Source organism: Stenella coeruleoalba (genome assembly GCF_951394435.1).
Source record: "Stenella coeruleoalba genome assembly, chromosome: 20".
Taxonomy (NCBI): Eukaryota; Metazoa; Chordata; class Mammalia; order Artiodactyla; family Delphinidae; genus Stenella; species Stenella coeruleoalba.
The window spans coordinates 42,952,365-42,971,742 of NC_137166.1; the positions used below are offsets into that span (position 1 = coordinate 42,952,365).

General features: G+C 53.8%; 2 protein-coding genes and 1 long non-coding RNA gene across 5 annotated transcripts in view; 1 reads left to right on the plus strand and 2 right to left on the minus strand.

The window, feature by feature from the left end:
* The window catches only part of LOC307179446, a 50,414-nt gene extending 45,903 nt beyond the window's left edge, over positions 1-4,511 (minus strand). Inside the window, exons 1-2 of the long non-coding RNA XR_013825391.1 lie at positions 4,207-4,511; positions 3,962-4,098 (exon numbers count right to left, since the gene is read on the minus strand). This is a non-coding gene — a long non-coding RNA (uncharacterized lncRNA). The remainder of the gene's footprint in view (positions 1-3,961; positions 4,099-4,206) is intronic.
* LSR (lipolysis stimulated lipoprotein receptor) lies at positions 3,022-18,567 on the plus strand. Of its 3 annotated transcripts, none has more exons than XM_079908588.1 (10): positions 3,022-3,062; positions 5,540-5,884; positions 10,908-11,027; positions 12,891-12,947; positions 13,502-13,648; positions 16,729-16,881; positions 17,018-17,077; positions 17,178-17,309; positions 17,566-18,194; positions 18,289-18,567. In XM_079908588.1, exons 1-10 carry the CDS (start codon positions 3,038-3,040, stop codon positions 18,322-18,324), a joined length of 1,704 nt encoding a protein of 567 aa, XP_079764714.1. In that variant the 5' UTR covers positions 3,022-3,037; the 3' UTR covers positions 18,325-18,567. The 3 variants fall into 3 exon arrangements, with proteins under 3 accessions (XP_079764714.1, XP_079764712.1, XP_079764713.1); XM_079908586.1 differs by lacking the exon at positions 3,022-3,062 and adding an exon at positions 3,100-4,360 and having other exon boundaries at positions 18,289-18,564; XM_079908587.1 differs by lacking the exons at positions 3,022-3,062; positions 12,891-12,947 and adding an exon at positions 3,102-4,360 and having other exon boundaries at positions 18,289-18,564.
* LOC307179445 (uncharacterized protein) lies at positions 13,724-19,186 on the minus strand (the record flags this gene model as incomplete). The annotated part of the gene is made up of 3 exons (XM_079908601.1): positions 13,724-15,440; positions 16,319-16,390; positions 18,762-19,186. The coding sequence occupies 3 exons, from the start codon at positions 19,184-19,186 to the stop codon at positions 15,410-15,412; spliced, it is 528 nt and encodes a 175-aa protein (XP_079764727.1). The 3' UTR covers positions 13,724-15,409.
* Between the last annotated feature and the right edge of the window lie 192 nt (positions 19,187-19,378).

Consider the following 19,378-nt stretch of genomic DNA (forward strand, 5'->3'; position numbering starts at 1 on the left):
CGAAGACCCAACGCAGCCAAAAATAAATAAATAATTTAAAAAATTATGTTAACCAGGTATAAATTCATATTGAAGTGTTATAGCTTCATGTAATCCCCACGGTAACCACAAAGGAAATAGCCATAAAATATACGCAATAGGAAATGAGAAGGGAATCAAAATATTTCACTACAAAAACATTAACTAAACAAAACAAGGGAGCAATGGGGAAAATGAGGGGCAAAAAAGCTATAAGGCATATAGAAAACAAATAGCAAAATGGCAGAAGTCATGACCAAGGGAGATTTATGCATGAATGGTGATTCAGTGTAAGGAAATCAACCAATGTAATACATCATGTTGATAGAATGAAGGGGGAAAATCATGTGATCATCTCAACTGATACAGAAAAGGCATTTGACAAAATCCAACACTCTTTCATGACAAAAACTCCTGGAAACTAAGAATAGAGGGGAAATTCCTCAACATGATAAAGGGTATTATAAAAAAACAAAACAAAACAAACTCCACTTCTAACATCATTCTCAATGGTTAAAGATTGAATGCTCTCCTCCTCCACGAAAAAGACAAAGATGTCTACTTTCACCACTGCTATTCAACTTTGTACTGGAAGTCCTACCCACAGCAATCAAACAAGAAAAAGAAGTAAAAGGCACCCAAATTGGAAAGGAAGGGGTAAAACTATGCCTAATCTCAGATGACATGATCCTACACATAGGAAATCAAAAAGAATCCACTAATAAGCAAACTTAGCAAAGTTGCAGGGTACAAGACTAACACTGAAAAATCCATTGTGTTGCTATACACCAACACTGAACAATACCAAGAGGAAATTAAGAGAACAATTTCATTTTACAATCACATCCAAAAGAATTAAATACTTAGGAAGAAATCTAACCAAGTAGGTGAAAGACTTGTATGCTGAAGCTACAAAAGATTGCTAACAAAAATTAAAGAATAGCTAAATAAATGGAAAGACATTCTGTGTTCATGAATAGAAAGACTTAAAATTGTTATGATGTCAATACCACCCAAGCAATCTGCAGATTCAACACAGTGCCTACCAAACTTCCAACAGCCTTTTTCAAAGAAATGGAAGCAAATCTTTCATATAGAATTGCACTGGGCCCTGCACAGCCAAAACAACCTTGAAAAAGAAGAATAAAGTTGAAGGACTCACACTTCCCAACTTCAAATTTACTACAAAGCTACAGTAATTAAAACAGTATAGTACTGGCATAAGGGTAGACATATAGACCAATGTAATAGAATAGAAAACCCAGAAATAAACCCTTACATATACAGTCAATTGATTTTTGACAAGGGTGTCAAGATCAATTAGTGGGTAAAGGACAGTCTTTTCAACAGATGGTGATGGAAAAACTGGATAACCACATACAAAAGAATTAAGTTGGACCTTACCTTATACCATATACAAAAAATAACTCAAAATTGATCAAAGACCTAACTTAAGAGCTAAAACTATTAAGGTCTTAGAAAAAAGCACTGGAGAAAATCTTTATGACCCTGGATATGGCAACATTTTCATAGATATGACACCAAAAACACAGGCAACAAAAGAAAAAATAGATAAACTGAGCTTCATCAAATTAAGAACTTTTGTGAATCAAAGGACACTATCAAGAAAGTGAAAAAACAATCGACAGGACAGGAAAAAATATTTGCAAATTATATATCTGACAAGGGATTAATATTCAGTATTAGGGATGAATATTCAATATTCATTGGGATGAATATTCAAGGGATGAATATTCAATATTCAATTTATAATTGTATAAAAAGAACTACAATTCAACAGCAGAGAACAAAACAACGCAATTCAAAAATGGGCAAACGTTTGAATAGACATTTCTCCAAAGAAGATACACAAATGGCCAAGAAGTAGATGAAAAGATGCTCAATATCATTAGTCATTAGGGAAATGCAAATCAAAACCCTGATGAGATGCCACTTCACACCAACTAGGATGGCTATAATCAAGAAAACAGAAAAAAACAAGTGTTGGTGAGGTGTGAACCCTTGTGCATTGCTGGTGGGAATACAAAAGGTGCATCGATATGGAAAACAATTTGGCAATTCCTCAAGTTTAAAACTAGAACTACAATATGACCTAGTAATTCCTCTCCTAGGTATATATCCAAAAGGATTGAAAACAAGTATCTGTACACCAATGTTCACAGCAGTGTTATTTACAATAACTAAAAGGTGGAAACAACTCAAGGATCTAACAGATAAATGGATACACATAATGTGGTATATACATAAAATGAAATACTATTTCAGCCATAAAAAGGACAGAAATTTTGATTGCTATATATGCTACAATGTGGATGGACCTTGAAAACATGTGTAGTGAAATAAGCCAGACACAGAAGACAAATGTCATATGATTCCACTTAAATGAGGTACCTAGAATAGGCAATTTGATAGAGAAAGAAAGTAGAAAAGAGGTTACCAGGTGCTGGGGGCAGGTGGGAATGGGGAATTATTGTTTAATAAGTAGAGTCTATACTGGGGATGATGAAAAAGATTAGATAGTGGTGATGAGTACACAACCATGTGAATGTAATTACTGCCGCTGAATTGTATACTTGCAAATGGTTAAAATGATTACTATTATGGTATGTATACTTTACCACAACAAAAAAGTGTGTGTGCGGGGGGGGGGGGGGGGGCGGGGGGGGAATGTGACCTGGTTGAAATTTTATAAAAAGTGGTCAGGGAAGGTGTCACTGCAAAGATGACCTTTAAGTAAAGCCCTAAAGGAGGGGAGGATCAGGTGGCCATCTGAGGGACGGGTGTTCCCGCAGACGAAGTAGTGAGGGCAAGAGGCCTGAAGTGAGAGGGTGAGAGGCACATTCCCAAACGCTGAGTTGGCCAGTTGAGTAAGCCAGGGGGAGAGTGGTGACGTCAGAGAGGGCTCAGGCCACTTCCCAGTATTTTGATTTCTGCTGGGAGGGGGAGACACGGGAAGGTTTTGAGCAGAGGGGCATGATCCAACTTGGGTTTTAACAGGATGCGGTCGAACAAAACATCCCTGGGTACGTAACCCGCCAGCCAGTAACCAGTTTGCGACCTCCGGGGGGACTCCTCAGAAGCTCCCAGAGTTCCCCAGGATGCACTTCCCCTAGCCGCCATCGGAGGACAGCAGAGCCGCGTAGAGCGCCTCGCGTTCCGGGTGCCTGGCCTCGCCCCACCCCGCCCTCGACGCAGGTGGCCCCGCTCCCTACGAATCCTTAGGCGGAAACCTTCCCTAGTCCTGCGCCTCCGCTCGGCCCCTTTAAGAGCCATAGTTTCCGGAGGCCAGACCTGGGGCGATGAACGCCCGGGGGCCAAACCAAAAGTTAGGAATTGTGGGGGGCGGGGAGGCGGAGAAAACTTCCAAAGTAGAATTACAACTTTTCCTGGGCCCCACTCCCCTCGGGCATCCCTAAGGAGGCACACTTGCTTTCCGAAAACTTCGCTTGGTTCTTTATATCGCCTAAGTGTAAAGCGCGCGAGGACCGCATCGCCTCAGTCCAGCCGAACGCGAGGACCCCGAGGTCTACCGGAAAAATCAGGCGCTAAAAGCAAGCCTCTTCCAGCCCAAGGCACGCTTAGACTCGCCCCTCCCCGCAGGGTGTACCTAGGCGGGTCCATCGCCAGGTGGGGAGAGGGGTGTGGCCGGAGAGGGAACAGGTGCGCGGCGGCGCCCGCCTCCCTCAACAGGTGAATCACTCCAGTTGAGTCTCGATTCTCGGTGATTCACACCCCGCGCGGCATGACCTGAGCAGAAGGGGGCCGGACGGGATCCCTAGTCTGCAGGCGCCCTCCCGGCAGGCTGGTCACTTGGTTCCGACCCTCGGGGGCCGGAACGCACCTGGGTCAGCCCACTTCCGGGGAGGGAGGTGGAGGAGCCCCTCCCCGCCGCCCACCCCCTAGCCCTGCCCTGTGTTCTCACCCTGTGTACCTGGGCCGATCCATTCCCCAGAGCCACGGGGGGTGGAGTGGCTCGGAGATCCACAGCGGGTCAAGCAAGTTTCTCCCCGAAAGCTGGAAGCATGCTCTTCGTCCACGATATGTCCTCTAGTTAAAATCCTAGAACAGGGTGGGCTTGGAATAGGAACAAGGAACGGAAGGAGGAAGGGGAGGAGCAGGCACCCCTCCCAGTCTTGGTGCGTGCCGCGCCCCCTACCCTCCGGGTACCTGGGAGGGGACGCTCGGGCCCAACTCGCCCAGACCGGCGAGATGGCGCCTTTGGCCCGCCGGCCCTTCTGGGGGCGGCTGGGCTCCTGCCTGGCCACGCCGGGCTGGGGTACTGTCGTCTTCGTGTGGCTCTTTCTCAGCACCTTGTGCACAGGTACGGAGAGCGGGGTCCCTGGTGCCGCGGAACGGCGGGAGGGCACTGTAGAAGGGCGATGGATGGAGTTCTCCACTGCCCAGGAGGCAGGAGAACTGGGGGAGGGGGAGCGCAGAGACTAAGACCTCCTGATCCCCAAGTCTCCGGAGATCCCTTGTGTGCCAGAGAAGAATTCTCTATTCGTGCCTGAGAGCGCTCCCCCGCCCTTGTTCAGAGATAGCAGGAAGTGAAACTCCCGGGACAGCGAATCCGGGAGCGGCAAGGAGAATGGGACCCTTTGTGGGGTAGGGGTGAAGGACCACCGATCACTGGGAAAGGCCGGGATGAGGACTCGGTAGCCCGCCGAGATTTCTAAGTCTTGGGGTAACGGGGAGAAGGCACTTGAGCGTTGGAGTAGAAGATTCCTAGGGGGAGAGATCAAGAAACAGCGCCCAGGCATTGGGTGGGTGCGGTATTGGAAACTCCCCACCCCCCAACCCAACCATGTCCGAAGTATCTGTGCGTAGGAGTCTGGTGGAAGGGACTCAAGGACTTGTTTGGAAACCATCTTCTGCTGGATCTGATGTTTGTTTGGGTGGGGGTATCAGAGGTACTTTACTTTTCAGCAGGCACTTTGGGCGTGTTCATTTGAGATGCTTTTGGGTGGGCCGAGGTGGGAGGCTGGTGGAGACATTACAGGGGGGCTTTAACCATTGTATGCAAAGCAGTCCAAACAACTCCAAAATCCCCCCCTCCAAATTCACAGAACCCGGAGTAACTTGGAACACTTGGTGGTTGTTTTTGAAGGGGGGCCTTGAGCACTGTGGGCTTTGTGGGGGGCCATTTGGGCTTGCCTGCACGGGCCACAGAGAGGCCCTTTCCATGACAGAATGGGCAAGGGAAGAGGGGGCAAGGGCGGTTCCGAGGTCACACTCTGGGAAGAGGGGTGGACAGGATGTTCCAAGAAATCTGGCCAATGTGACCTTGCACCGGCCGCTTCAGCCCCCTGGGTCTGTAAAATGGGCATGATTATCGGAGCTATCTCACCGGTCTTGGGGATTAAGGAACAATGTGTGCCAGGCGCTTTGTAAAACCGTACACTTGTAAATGTCAAGCTGGTGACAAGTAATGTTGCTCCTTCCTGCTGAAGCACCTCCTTGAGCTCACAGCGGTCCCTCTGCTGACTCTCCTTGCCCTCAGCCCCTGCCAGCGCCATCCAGGTGACTGTGACAGACCCCTACCACGTGGTGATCCTATTCCAACCCGTGACCCTGCCCTGCTCCTACCAGTCGACCACGACCCCCACGGCGCCCATCGTGATCTGGAAGTACAAGTCTTTCTGCCGGGACCGCCTTGCTGACGCCTTCTCCCCAGCCAGTGTTGACAACCAGCTTAACGCCCAGCTGGCGGCTGGTAACCCGGGCTACAACCCCTACGTGGAGTGCCAGGACAGCGTGCGCACCGTCAGGGTTGTGGCCACCAAACAGGGCAATGCCGTGACCCTGGGAGACTACTACCAGGGCCGGAGGATCACCATCACAGGAAGTACGTGGGGTCGGGAGGGGGGAGGCAGGGGGTGGGCTGGGGCTGGACTGGGTGGTGGTGCTGGCTTCCTCATGTCCAACCTGGAGTCCCCACCTGGAAGTTCGTCAGCGCCAGTGTCTGAAAGGATTGACAGAGGGAGGGATCCTTTCTTCTACCCATCCGTCCCTTCCTTTATTTAACAGCAAAGGTTTATTGAGCACCTAACATATACCAGGCACCATTTGAGGCCTTGGATATACAGCAGTAAACAAAATCATCAAATCCCTTCCCTCCTGGAGCTTGAATTCCAGTGAGGGAGACAAATAAGATAAACACAACACATACTATCAAGTGCTTGAAGATAAAGAAAAGTGGGTAATGGAGGGAGAGGCGGGGTTCTATAATAATACTAGTAGCATCAGCAATAATAAGTAGAATGTATATAAGTAACAACTCTTAAAGAGCCTCCTGTGTGCCGGGCTCTAATCCAGTTTGACATGGATTAACTCATTTAGACCCACAGTAATTGAGTGGCTGGATTCTGTTATTGTCATTTTACAGAGACCCAGAGAGGTCAAGTGACTTGCACGAGGTCACACAGCTGGTGGGAGTCTAAGTCAGACACTTTGGGTCTAGTCTTCAAGCTAGTAACCCCTTTGCTTGCCCAGGGAGTTCAGCAAAGAACTCACTGAGGAGGTAACAGGAGTGAACCGAAGGGGTGAGGGGTTTTAATGGAGAAAGCCTACAACTTGCCAGGTGCTGTATGCCCACATTTTACACTCAGGACAGCTGAGGCACAGAGAGATAAAGTAGCTTGTCTTGGTGCACAGCCAGTGAAGGGCTGGCGCTGGGATTTGAATTCAGGCAGCACTGAGAACCCTTGTCCTTCACCATAATGCTAGCTGCTGATAGGAGGTGCCTGTTGGAACCGGGTAAAGGGCAGTGGGGAAGCCGTTCATTCATTCATCCATTTATTTGGTATTTATGGGACATCTTCTAAGTGCCAGAAGCTATGGTAACCAGTGCTGGGGCTGCAGGGGTGATCAGGGCAGCCAAGATCCCTGTCCTCAAGGAGGTGATGTTCTCGTGGGATGAGACGGGCAACAAACAAGCAGATAAAGAAGGAGTAAGAGAATTTCAGAGAGTCCTGCAAAGTGCTACAAAGAAAACAGACCTGGGTGATATGTGATAATGACTCGGGGCTCACCCCTTAAAACCGCTGCAAATATGATTTGAAGAGGAACTGGGACTGTGCCCTAAAGAATCTAGCCGTCAGAGAGGAGGGTGATGGGCAGCAGTGGGTGAGGGACGAAGGCTCACCTGCTTCAACAAGGATTAGAGTTTCAATCATGGGCATGGGGGCTGAGGAGGGAAGGGGGCATCCCTTTACCAACTCCAAGAGACCAGGCCTTGGAACACAGTCCTCCCCACCCTCTGTCTAGACCATGGGCAGGGACCCAGCGTGTCAGTCTTGTTTTGGGGAGGGACCGGCCCTGCTGGCTCTGAATTTCCACGGGCAGCGAGCCCAAAGCCTCCTGCTGTTCTCGTGGATAAACGGCTTCTTGCGGGTTCAACCTGTGTAGGCCCCTACCCCATAATCCAGGGACTTCTCCAGCCTGGACCAGGTTATGACCGGACAGCCCTGTCAGGACAGCTTCAGTCCTGAGAGTGCCCTTGAAGACTGGCTGGAACTGTGCCCCATTTGCTGAGTCCAGAACTCAAGTGACCTTCAGGCTGTATCTGGGGCAGATTCTTCCTGCTCCAGAGGCCCCACAGGCCCAGGTCTTTCAAGTTGCCTTGACCTGGGCCCATGTTTGATATGGGCCATGATTTGTAAACATCCATTGTGTGTATGTCCTTTCAGGAAGCCCAGTAGCCATGGGAGCTTCCTCCATTTCAGCTTTGAGGATGGAGAAAAGCAGAGTTCTCTTTGGAATTCCTAGGGCCACCAACGGCCCAGGTTTTAAAAGTGAAAGTCATCCTGGGAAAACCAGAGCAGTGTCCCTCAGCTTGGGTGGGTCCCGCTTCCCCTTCCGTTCTTCCGTCCTTTGGGTGATGTGGGCGCCTGGATTGGGGCCCTGTTTCTACCTCTTCAGGCTGTTTGGGGCCCATGTGCTCCCAACTCAGTAGCGCTGGACCTGAGAGCTCATGGGACCCCCTCCTGCGATCACCAGGGCCGCCTCTGCTGTGTGCAGATGAGGAATTAGAGGCCCAGGGAGGTGGAGGAAAGCCCAGCTCCTGTTCCCAAGTGGAGGCCCGGCATTTTCTCCTTGCACCTAAAACAATTAGAGCAATGCCCAGCCCAGGTGATGTCAGGACCAGACATAGACTGGGAACAGGGTGCGCCTTGCAGGAAGGAGGTGGGCCCAGGCCTTAGAACTGATCAAAAGAAGCCGGAAAGTGGTATTTTTCATGGGTTTTGAAAACATTGTGCAGGCCAAACAAAACGCATTGAGACCCAGATCCGGCCCGCAGGAGCCCAGAGTTTAGCTTCTGGCCTAGGAGCTCTTGCTGGCCTAGGGGCTGCCTTCCCGCCCCCCCTCCAGCTTTGGGCGGGGCCCTCCTCTTGGGTTCTGGTTTTGGAGAGGCATTTTGAGAGTCTGATTTAAAGATACAAGTGGAAAAAATGATGGGCCAAGAGGGTGTTATGGAGAATCTGGAGGATTTGGGAGAATGTAGGTTAGAGTTTTAGGATGATTCCATGAAAGAACATATGCAGAGGGACCCAGCACATAGTAAGAGATCAATAACTGGGGGCTGGATACGTGACCACGAAGGAGTGTCTGCGCCCAGGGTCACCCTACCTTTCGGGTCACTTAAACTCTGCACGGTCCCCACCTCTACAACAGAGGCACTTCCTGTCTGCCTTCTATTACTGCTATCACCATCTGATCCTCGATATGTTTAAATTTTTTATTTGTCACTCTTTCCCAGTTAGGATCTGAGCCGTGTAAGGGCAGGGGTTCATACCTGTCCTCTACAGCAGTGGTTCTCAAACGTGTGGGTCTTAGGGCCTCCTTACACTCTTAATTACTGAGGTCCTCAAAGAGCTTTGTTTTTACAGCTAGAAAACTGAGAAGATAAAAAACATTTTTTAATGACGATAATAAACTCTATAGATTAGTAGAAATAACATACTTTTATGAAAAAATAACCGTATTTTCCAAATGAAAAACTCTAATGAAAACGTATGGCATTGATTTTATGTTTTTGCACATCTCAGAGTCTGGCTGAATAGAAGCTGGCTTCTCAAAGCTGCTTCTGCATTCGATGTATTGTGATAACACACGCGTGCAGCCTCTGGAAAGCTCCGCACTACACTCACGAGATTAAGTGAAAAAGGCAACTATCTTACGATTATTATGGAAATAACTTTGACCTCAGGGATCCCCTGCAAAGGCCTGGCGGAACCCTGGGTCCCACGGATCCCACTTTGAGAACTGTTGCTCTTCAGTACACCAGGTGCCTCATTTACTGCCTGGAACATCATCAGATGCATTCAGTAATCGTGTGTCGCATATTGAATGACTGTATCGGGCGCCTATTCGGATATAGCCACATGCCCAGAACACTAAGGAAGGTCAGCATGGGGAGGGAAGGGGTTCGTTCCCAGATCCTGGCCAGGCCCCGGAGGACTCAGCAGCGACCAGGACAGACCAGGCTCTGCTTGCCGGGAGCCCGCTTCCTCCTGGAGATGGGATCGTGGCCAGTCAGCCCCTAAGCTGGCTGATACAATTAGGCAGTCTGGCAGGGGAGCTGTGCCAGCAGGATGGAACCAGCCCCCCGAGGGTCTGTGAACACAGAGCCAGGCAGAGGGAACAGCAGGAGTGCAGGCTGAGGCAGTTGTGAGCCCAGCACGTGGGGGGACAGTGAGGCGGCCAGTGTGTCTGGAGTCTAGTGAGTGAGGGAGAGTTGGGGGGATGAGGCTGGTGTGGTGACCAGTGGCCGTGTGTCACTGCAAGGGCCTTGTGAGCCAGGGTGAGGCGATTGGAATGGTGTAGATAGACATCGAGAGGAGGTTTTTCTATGGATGTGAGGGCTTCCTTCCGAAGAATGAAGGAGGCTCCGGGTCTTTCGTTCCTTTGGCAGTTGACTGATGCCCAGGTGCTGTGGACTGGGGCGCACGCAGTGGCTGCCCTCGGAACTGTCCTGGGGAAGGGCAGGGGTCCGTGGGGCAAGGTGGTAGGCAGGTCTGAGGGAGCCAGAGCAGCTGGGGAGAAAGGCTGTGGGCCTCTGGGGGTGCTGTCTCTGGCCTGTTCCTACCTCCTGTCCTCCGGGGGGCCTAAGGTGGAGTTGCCCCGCAGCCCCATCTCACACCCTGTCCTGCCCTGGTGAATGGCTGGAGGGATTTAACTAATTAGGGCCTGAGGAGCAGAGAGGAAACTGGATGTGCCGAAACACTTTCTTTTCTGGTGTAATTAACAGGCTCCTTGCCCCGGGCTGCTTCACAGAGCGTCCCCAAGCCCTGGGCCTGACCTGGAAGCGGGGTGCCAATGGTGGCCGGAGGACGAGGGAACTAGTCTAAGAGACTAGTCTAAGTCTCTCCCTCACATCCCCGCCTTCTCATGCCTGGGTGACTCCTGATTCCTGGAATCTGGCCTGTTTATCTTTGCTTCCTTATCCAGGCCCCAGGCCCCTGGGTCTGCACTAGGCTCTGTGGTGGGTCGTGTCTTGGGGAGTCAACTTTTGCTTTGGGACATGGGACAGAGGAAGGCGTAAGTCTGAAGTGTTGGCTCTGGAGTCAGACCGTCCCAGCCCCACCACCCCAGTTTTTGCCACAATTGTACAGCTCATCAGTAATTTCACCAGACCTCTTTCTTTTCTCTACAAGACAGGGAAGGTAACAGCGCCATCTGACAACCTTCTTGAAATTCCCCGCATTAAGTGTTTAGAACCAAGCCTAAAAGGTAGAGCACCCTTGGTATGAGTGATTCAATTTTCACTCGTCTGTCTGCAGCCCCCTTCCCCATGTGCTCATGGCAGGGGCTGCGGGCATCAGGCACCCCTCCCCCGAGGTGCCCTCACGCGTCTCCTCCTGACGCAGATGCTGACCTGACCTTTGAACAGACGGCTTGGGGGGACAGCGGTGTGTACTACTGCTCTGTGGTCTCAGCCCAGGACCTCCAGGGGAACAACGAGGCCTACGCAGAGCTCATCGTCCTCGGTGAGTGGGCTGGGCCCTGAGGGACAGGGTCGGGGGCTTCTTCTGCCACTGCTGTATCTGCTCTCTGCCCTCCGGCTCACTCTCTGGGCTCTGTCGCCTGCTCTGTTCTCCCCTCACAGCACCACCAGTCACTTGGGCACATTTGTACCCTGCATCCCAGGCAGGGTAGGGACCCCTCGCCCGCCGCAACATTTCAAATAAACCAGAGCCAGAACTAAGAGTGGAGAGAAATGGGGACTCTACCTCTTCCCAGTCTCCGTTTTTAAAAGTACAGAAACGGTTAGAGTTGATGGGCAGTGAGCGAGGAGGGTTGATGGCGTATATAATTGAGAGGAGGCTTCTGCCCCACCCCCAGAGCCACCTCTCACCCCGGAGTCCCTTGCCAGAGCACGGGAAGCCGGCCCTCTGCCCTGCTGGGATGGCACTGTGTGGCTTGTGTAGTTATTGCTCCCCTTAAGCTCGGCTGCCTCTACAAGCTCAGGGGCAGGCTGGGGTACCCGCCAGCAGCCTCCACCCGGCTGTGAGCCCCCACCGCCCCGCCATGTGTGGAAGGGATGCTGCCGTTAGCCAGATGCTCTGTTCTAAGCCGACACATACAGTCTCGCGTGGTGTGTGGTCTATGTGAGATGTTGCCATCATCACATGCATGATGCAAGGTGACGCATGTGTGCACGAGCACAGGATGGGGGCGCACGCCCCAGGGTGCTCAGATCATGCAACAGAGTTCATGTCTGGGTGACAGAATGCATGCACCAGTGACCCAGAGAAATCTGTGTGTTCTTTGGTAAAATGCACAATCTACATCAGCATGTCTCAAGTTTAGTCACAGGACCCACGTAAAAGATTATTGAGGAGCTCAAAGAAATTTTGTTTACGTTTCTGCGGGTTATATTTATAGTTGTTTAACATATTATAAATTGAATCCGGCACACAGTCGATTACCATCAGAGCACATGACATCATCACATGTGATGGAGCCTGTGGAAAGCTCCCCTGCCTGCACCTCTACTGGCGAAGGAGAGTGAGGAGGGCAAACGATGGCTTAGTGTTACCAGGAGAGCGGCTTGGCCTCCCAGACAGGACCACACTTTGAGAACCGCTGGTTTATATGCTAGAACCTTCTCCTGGGGGCATGTGGCATGGGGTGCTGAGCTCTGGATAGAGCTTTGTTGGTGTACAGCCAGGTGTGTCGATGCCTCTGAGATACAGCACGCGCGGGGCACAGAGTGCCGGGCGGCACCTAAACGAGACACGAGCTGTGCCGTGAAGCCTGCGTAGGGGACCCCGGTGGGCAGAGAACCAGGGCCATACTGTGACTTTTATGGGTTGTAGGCACTTTCGCCTTCAAGGGCCTCTTCCTCTGGATTAAAAAAACACATTTTATGATTGTGTTGTTATAAAGACAAGTCATTGTTATATATTCAGTATTGTCGTATTTTTTCCTTCAGATTTTAAAATAAAACATTTCTATGGGCCCTAGCATTACTGTGCCTCTTGTGCCTGGTGGAACAGGGACTGCCCCTCTCACCTGGGATGGAACCCTTTGGGGCAATAGGACCTGTGTGTGTGGAAGAGATGGAGTCCCAAACTAAGGTCGATCCTTCAGAACCCATGGGATACATCCTGGAACCCTTCTGGGCAATAGAATCCCCCATGGCGGGAGAGAGTGAGTGAATTACGTGATGGAAATCTTCTGGAAAACAGCACCCACATAGGATGGGGGGATGGGGGAGGAACCACATGCTCGGACCCTGCTAGTCCACCGACCCCACCTCTTCTGCAGGGCATACCTCCACCCTGATGACCCCGGAGCTGGGCTTCAGGGCAGGGGCAGCATAATCTGTCTCTCTTTTGTCCCTCCAGGCAGGACCTCTGGGGTGGCTGAGCTCTTACCCGGTTTTCAGGCGGGGCCCATGGAAGGTAGGGCGGGTGGAGTCCCCCATGTACCACTTACCGCTTCTGTCCGAGTACTCTCCCCCGCCCTAAACGCCGCTCGCTCAGACCCCACTAAAAACGCCGCCTGACTCCGACTCCGGCGCATCTAGTGACCTGGCTCTGGGCCGTGGGGTGGGCTGGGCTGGCTGACGAGGGGCCTGGGGTGTAGGCAGGGGGCTCCTGTGACTGGTGCCTGCAGTGCCCTTCTGGGGGTCGGGATCTGGGCAGCTGGCTCTCTGTCCTCTCTCAAGGCTACAGCCTATCTTGCTCTGGCCGGGTCGCCTTGTGTTCACTGCCTCGTCCAGATGAGCCTGGGGCGAGCTCCCTAACTTTGGGGCCGGCCCGTGTTGTAGAGGAGCGGGCGTCCCTCTGCAGCTGCGCCCCAGCCCCTGGCGCGGAGACTCCAGCAAGATCTGCAGCTTCCCGGAGAGCTCTGCAGACGGCCCCTGCCCCACCCTCACTCCGCACTGCCCCCGGTGCCCGCATCCCTGTGCCCTCCCCGGCCTCCCAGCTCAGGGCCGGCTCTTGTCTCTCCGCAGACTGGCTGTTCGTGGTCGTGGTCTGCCTGGCTGCCTTCCTTGTCTTCCTCCTGCTGGGCATCTGCTGGTGTCAGTGTTGCCCCCACACCTGCTGCTGTTACGTCAGGTGCCCCTGCTGCCCCGAAAAGTGCTGCTGCCCAGAGGCCCGTAAGTGTCCCTCGCCCCTCGCCTGTCCGCCCCCGCTTGGCCTCCCTCCTGAGTCCAAGGAGAGGAGGTGGCCGTCTGCCTGCCTCCCGGGACGGTGCCACTCACCGGTCTGGAGGTTTTTGGCCCTGAGGCATGTGGGCCCTCAGATCCGCGACCTGCACTCTGTGCATTGGAAGGCAAAGTCTTAACCACTGGACCACCAGGGAAGTCCCGGTCTGGAGGTTTTAAGGGGAGCAATTTGGGAGAAAGTGGGCCAAGGAGGACCTGCTGTTTTAGATTATCATTTACATACTTCAGCTCTTCACTTATTTTTCACCTTTCATTTATTTTGAGTCTTTGCTTTTGAAAGTATAATTTATGCACGTGGTAAAAAAAAAAAAATTCAAATAGTACAAAACATTATTCACCGGAAAGTAAAACTCCCTTTAAAAACAGATTCTTGGGGGCTTCCCTGGTGGTCCAGTGGTTAAGACTCCACGCTTCCACTGCCGGGGGCACATGTTTGATCCCTGGTTGGGGAACTAACATCCCACATGACACGCGGGGTGGCCAAAAAAAAATAAAAAAATAAAAACAAAATGTAAGTGAAAAAGGTGAGAAACCAAACAAGGTTGACAGCCCCAGCAAACTCAAGCATCTTTTAACAACCCACATCCACACAAGCACTCCGGATTTCTCACGGATGCCGTTTAAGGACACACCCAGTGCCTCAGAGTGGGCACCTGCAGGCCTGGGATTAGATGTGGGACCAGAGATGGAGGGAGAAGCAGCAAACAAAACAGGGGTGGAAAGGAAGAGAGAGTCTCCCTCCTCCAGCTGCCCCATTCCCCTTCCTCAGGGACCTCAGCACTGCCGGTTCCCTTCCAGAGAGCATCTGGGTGAACCAGCACCTCTGCACTCAGTTGTTGGGAAGTTCGTATGACTATTTTCATCAACTCTGACATGGAAGTTTACACTGGCTACTTTCTTATATTCAGACATATCTGCTCTCTTGTTCCTTGTATTGAAAGTGGGCCATGAAAGCACACTTCCCTACTAGTTCTTAGTGAGGACACCTCACCTTTTCCTTCATCATTGTCAAGTTCACCGTATCTTTACTTGATGAACAGATGATGTTGGTAGACAGAAATAAATAACTTTACGTGTTAGGAGCACCTAGACTATGGGAGACCAAAAGAGGGATGGACCTGCCCCTCTCCTGGCACCCGCTGATTTCTAGGCCAAGGTGGTGGAAAGAATTACCCGTGTAGCTCAGATGGCTGTGTGTTGGCATCCGTATATTTAAGGCTTCCACGTGCCATAACTGCGGTGTGATATGGTCCAGGTAGAATCATAGGCAGTCGTTGCAAGCTTGGGCAGGTAGAGGTTTGAGTCCTGGCTGGACACCTTACCTGTTGGGAAGCCCAGTGAATGACCTCCCCTCTCAGCCCCAGTTTCCTCCTCTGTAAAATGGGGCCATGGTAGAGCCCGCTGTACAGGGTGAGTTGGGATCCGGTGAACTGGTGTGTCCCGCATTAACTGCGGGGCTTGGCCTACAGAGAGTGTTCCCCGCCCACTAGCTGTTGGACATTGCTGCTGTCAGCATTGGTAAATCAGAGCCCTGCCACTCACACCACGTGACCTCAGACGAGCAGCTGGTTTCCTTCTCTGCAAGGTCCTGCCGTCACGGGGGCGTCGTGAGCATCAAGGGAGCACTGTGTATGCAGGCCCAGCACGGGGCCGCATCTCAATCCATGCTGGCTAACTTTACAGTCACTGAACTCAGCGGTGGGCAACCTGCTTCATCGCGGCCCTGAAAAAAGAAATCCACTGCTCTCTGGAGGCCCGTGCTGGCCATCCCCTCTCCCTCTCATCATTTTTAGTGAGAGCTTCTTGCTTATTGCTCGGGCAGTGGGTGTTAGTCATTTCACAGGTCGCGTGGAATCCTCAAGGGCTGCAAACAAGTTCGCAGTTACCCCACTAACTAAGGCTGAGACCAGGACTGCAAATGCCAGGCCCAGGGCCCCATTTCCTCCATCCTGAGACCCTGTTACCCCAAAGCGAGGTCCCATTAACTCCCTGCCGGAGGCCCTGTCGTTTCTGTCACAGCCACAGGCCTGCTGAGCTGTCCTGGAGCAGCATCTCCCACAGTTAATTGTAAAAGGGCACATCAGCTGAGCCGCCGAAGGGCTTCTTCAGGGCTGGGTGGGGTGGGGCTGAGCACTGAGCCTTCTGCCTCCCAACTGAATCAGAGGTGAAGGGAGCTTTCTGAGCCCATCTCCCCACTCCATCTTCCTGTTGGAGTCCCGGGGAGGAAGTGACTTGCCCAGGCCCATGACTTTTGCCTCAAAGCAGCCACCAGAACCCAACCTCTTGCCTGGGGAGGAAGGTGGCAGGGCGAGGAGGAGGATTTGCCCTTGAGTTGTCAAGCCTAGAACCAGGCGGGGGCGGGGTGGGTGCGGCCCCCAAGTGGGAAACACTAGAGGAGACGCTTTGCTGCTTCGCTGAGGCAAGTGAACGCTGAGGCTCCCAAGATCGTGCCTCAGACTGAGTCCCATCACCTTTGGGTCTGCAAGACCCTGTGGGGAGGACGGAGCAGGCGTGTGAGGGGAGTAGGCATGGGATTCCCCCCGCAAGATGATCCATTTTTCTAGAGCAAGGGCTCAGCTGCCAAAGGGAATACTTGTTTACCGGCTATAGGGCGCCTCTGCCCCTGTTGCTCTGTAGGAATGCAGGTCCAGGGTGGCCGCATCTTGTGATAAGCTGGCAGGAGAGTTTGATGTAAAACCTTGTCAGATGTTGGCAAACCACCAAACTGTCTAAAACATACTGGCCTACCAGATCGGGGCCGCCGGCTGCCAATATGCACCCCCCCCCCCATCCTGAAACTTCTGTGAGGCATGGCACAGGAGGTGTGGACTCCATGAAGCTGATGTCCCCTAACCTCAGGGACCCTGCAGAAACCAACCAAGCACCTAGGGAAGCTCCTCAGCCTGGGGTGGCGGGAGGTGGGGTGGCGGGGGGGGTGGCGGGGGGAGGTGGGGTGGGAAGAAGGCATGTGGCCCCTGGGGGCCTTCTCATGCTATGCGTGTCCTCCCCAGTGTATGCTGCAGGCAAAGCTGCCACCTCAGGCGTCCCAAGCATCTACGCCCCCAGCACCTATGCCCACCTCTCCCCTGCCAAGACCCCAGCCATGATTCCCATGGGCCCTCTGTACAACGGGTACTCTGGAGACTTCGACAGGAATAGCTCAGGTGAGGTCGGGGGGAGCCAGGAGCAGCTGGGGCAGGGGGTAGGCTGGGTATTTGGCCATTAAGGGGTCTGGGGCTGGAAGGGGGGCTTGGGGGCTGGGAATGCAGGGTTTTCCTCCTGACAGCCAGTCTCCCCCAGTTGGTGGCCACAGCTCCCAGGTACCCCTGCTTCGTGACACAGACAGCAACGTGACCTCTGGTGAGAACCAATCCTTATGAGGTTGGACATGCCTATAGGGGAGGGGGCTGGGTCAGCATCCAACCTCCCGGAACTGATCACCTCCAACTCCTGTCCCCAGAAATCCGTAGTGGCTATAGGATTCAGGCCAACCAGCAGGACGACTCCATGCGGGTCCTGTACTACATGGAGAAGGAGCTGGCCAACTTTGACTCTTCTCGACCTGGTCCCCCAAATGGCCGTGTAGAGCGAGGTGAGGAGCCTTGGGGTCTGAGGGATTCTTGCGGGGGTTGGGGGAAACATGACTCCCTGATACCTGCTCCAAATCCTGGACACAATCCCTCATTCCCTACCATGGCCACAGTGAAGTGTACGATCATCACTAAATAGATGAAAAGCCTAGGGCCCCCTTGAGAGTATATGAGCCAAGTGGGTGACATTGCTGGACCACAGGGCTCCTGACATTAGGTCCTGACCTCCTCCCACCAGTGACACCTTCCTTCCCACAGCCATGAGTGAAGTCACCTCCCTCCATGAGGACGACTGGAGATCCCGGCCTTCCCGGGGCCCTGCCCTCACCCCGATCCGGGATGAGGAGTGGGGTCACCACTCCCCCCGGAGTTCGAGGAGGTGGGAACAAGAGCCCCCCCTGGACCGGCCAGGGAGTGGCTGGGGGGCCGGGCGGCCCCGAGCCCGTTCTGTGGATGCTCTAGATGACCTCGCCCGGCCGGGCTCCGCTGAATCAGGGAGGTCTCCCCCAAGTGGTGGGAGGAGAGGCCGGGCCTGTGCACCCCCCCGAAGCCGCAGCCGTGATGACCTCTACGACCAAGACCAAGACGACTCAAGGCACTTCCCGCACTCCCGGGATCCCTACTATGATGACTTCAGGTCTAGAGGCCGCCCTCATGCTGACCCTAGGGCCCGCTACCACCCCTCCCGGGACCCTCCAGGTGATGGCTCCAGGTCTGGGGACCCCCAATATGATGGGCAGCTACTAGAAGAGGCCTTGCGGAAAAAGGGGCCAGCGGAGAGAAGGAGACCTTACAGGGAGGAAGAAGAGGAAGCCTACTACCCTCCAGCGCCTCCCCCTTACTCTGAGACTGACTCCCAGGCCTCACGGGAGCGGAGGCTTAAGAAGGTGAGTGAACGGCCCTACCTGGCTCTAAGAGCCTTCCTGGACCCTCTTCTCCAGTCCTCCCCAGCTCACATCCTTCTTTCTTTTTCCCTTGCAGAACTTGGGCCTGAGTCGGGAAAGTTTAGTCGTCTGATCTCAACGTTTTGTATGTAACTTTTGTACTTTTTTTTAAATTTGAGGAATTATTGATATTCTCCTCCTAAGACTAATAAAACTTATGATCACAAGTCCTAAGTCTGGAGGGAAGCGTTTGTTTTGCTGCGCGAGGTGGGGAGCCCGGACAGCTGCTGTGTGTGTCTGCAAAAGGCCGCATGTCCAGTTCTCTCTTGGGACTTGCGTCCCGACCCAGGAGGAAAGGACCAGCTCTGCCTTCTCCGTCTCTCGGCGGCCAGGAATACGTGCCCCACGCTGGCTCCGCCCCGCCCTGCGTGCGCGCCCCCGGACCCGCCCAGACGTGCGCATGCGCCTCGGGCCCCCGCCTTCGCGCACCACAGCGCGGCCGCCGGGGGCGCGCGTGCGCGCTCCTCTCCCCTTCCACCCCATCCACTCTTCCCCCCGCCCCCGACCTACTTTTCTGTCTCCAAACCCCGCCGCCTGCCTCGTTCCCGGCGACCAGAGCCCCTCCTCCGGGTTCCCCGGCGTTCCATCCGGGCCCGCGTTCCACTCGGGCGGCCCGCCGGCGGGTGCCGGGGCGGCGGCCGCGCTGGCGGCGACGGCGACCTCGCGCCCCGCCGACACCCGGGCCCGCGCACCCGCCCTCCATCGGAGACAGACAGCGCGCGCGCTCCCCGGGGGCTGCCCTCCCCCCGCGCGCGTCGGCCCCGGGCTCGCGCCGCCGCCGCCGCCGCGCGCGCGCAGCTCAAGTAAAGGAGGAAAAAAAAGGGGGAAAAAATAGAAAGCGGCGGCGGCGGCTGCAGCAGCGATCCGCCGCCGCACTGGGCCAGGCCGGGCGGCGGACGCGCGAGCCGGCGACCCAGGGGAGAGGCTGCGGCCATCCAGGGCGGGCCGGGTTAAAAAAAGTCGCGGCGGCGGCGGCTACTCAGGGAAGGAGGCCCGAGGGCCGCGAAGAGCGGGCGGGGGGCGGCTGCGCTGCGTCCCGGAGCCTAGAGCCGCCGGGAGCCGGCCGGCGGGCGAGAGGGCGGAGGCGGCTGCAGGAGCAGCGGCGGCGGCGGCGGCGGCGGCGGCAT

Bases quoted from the DNA above. Each gene is read 5' to 3' on its own strand.
- LSR (XM_079908586.1), top strand. From the start codon at position 4,249: ATGGCGCCTTTGGCCCGCCGGCCCTTCTGGGGGCGGCTGGGCTCCTGC. The intron at 17,310-17,565 runs GTGAGGAGCCTT...TCCTTCCCACAG, and splicing joins AAATGGCCGTGTAGAGCGAG to CCATGAGTGAAGTCACCTCC. The intron at 18,195-18,288 runs GTGAGTGAACGG...TTTCCCTTGCAG, and splicing joins GGGAGCGGAGGCTTAAGAAG to AACTTGGGCCTGAGTCGGGA.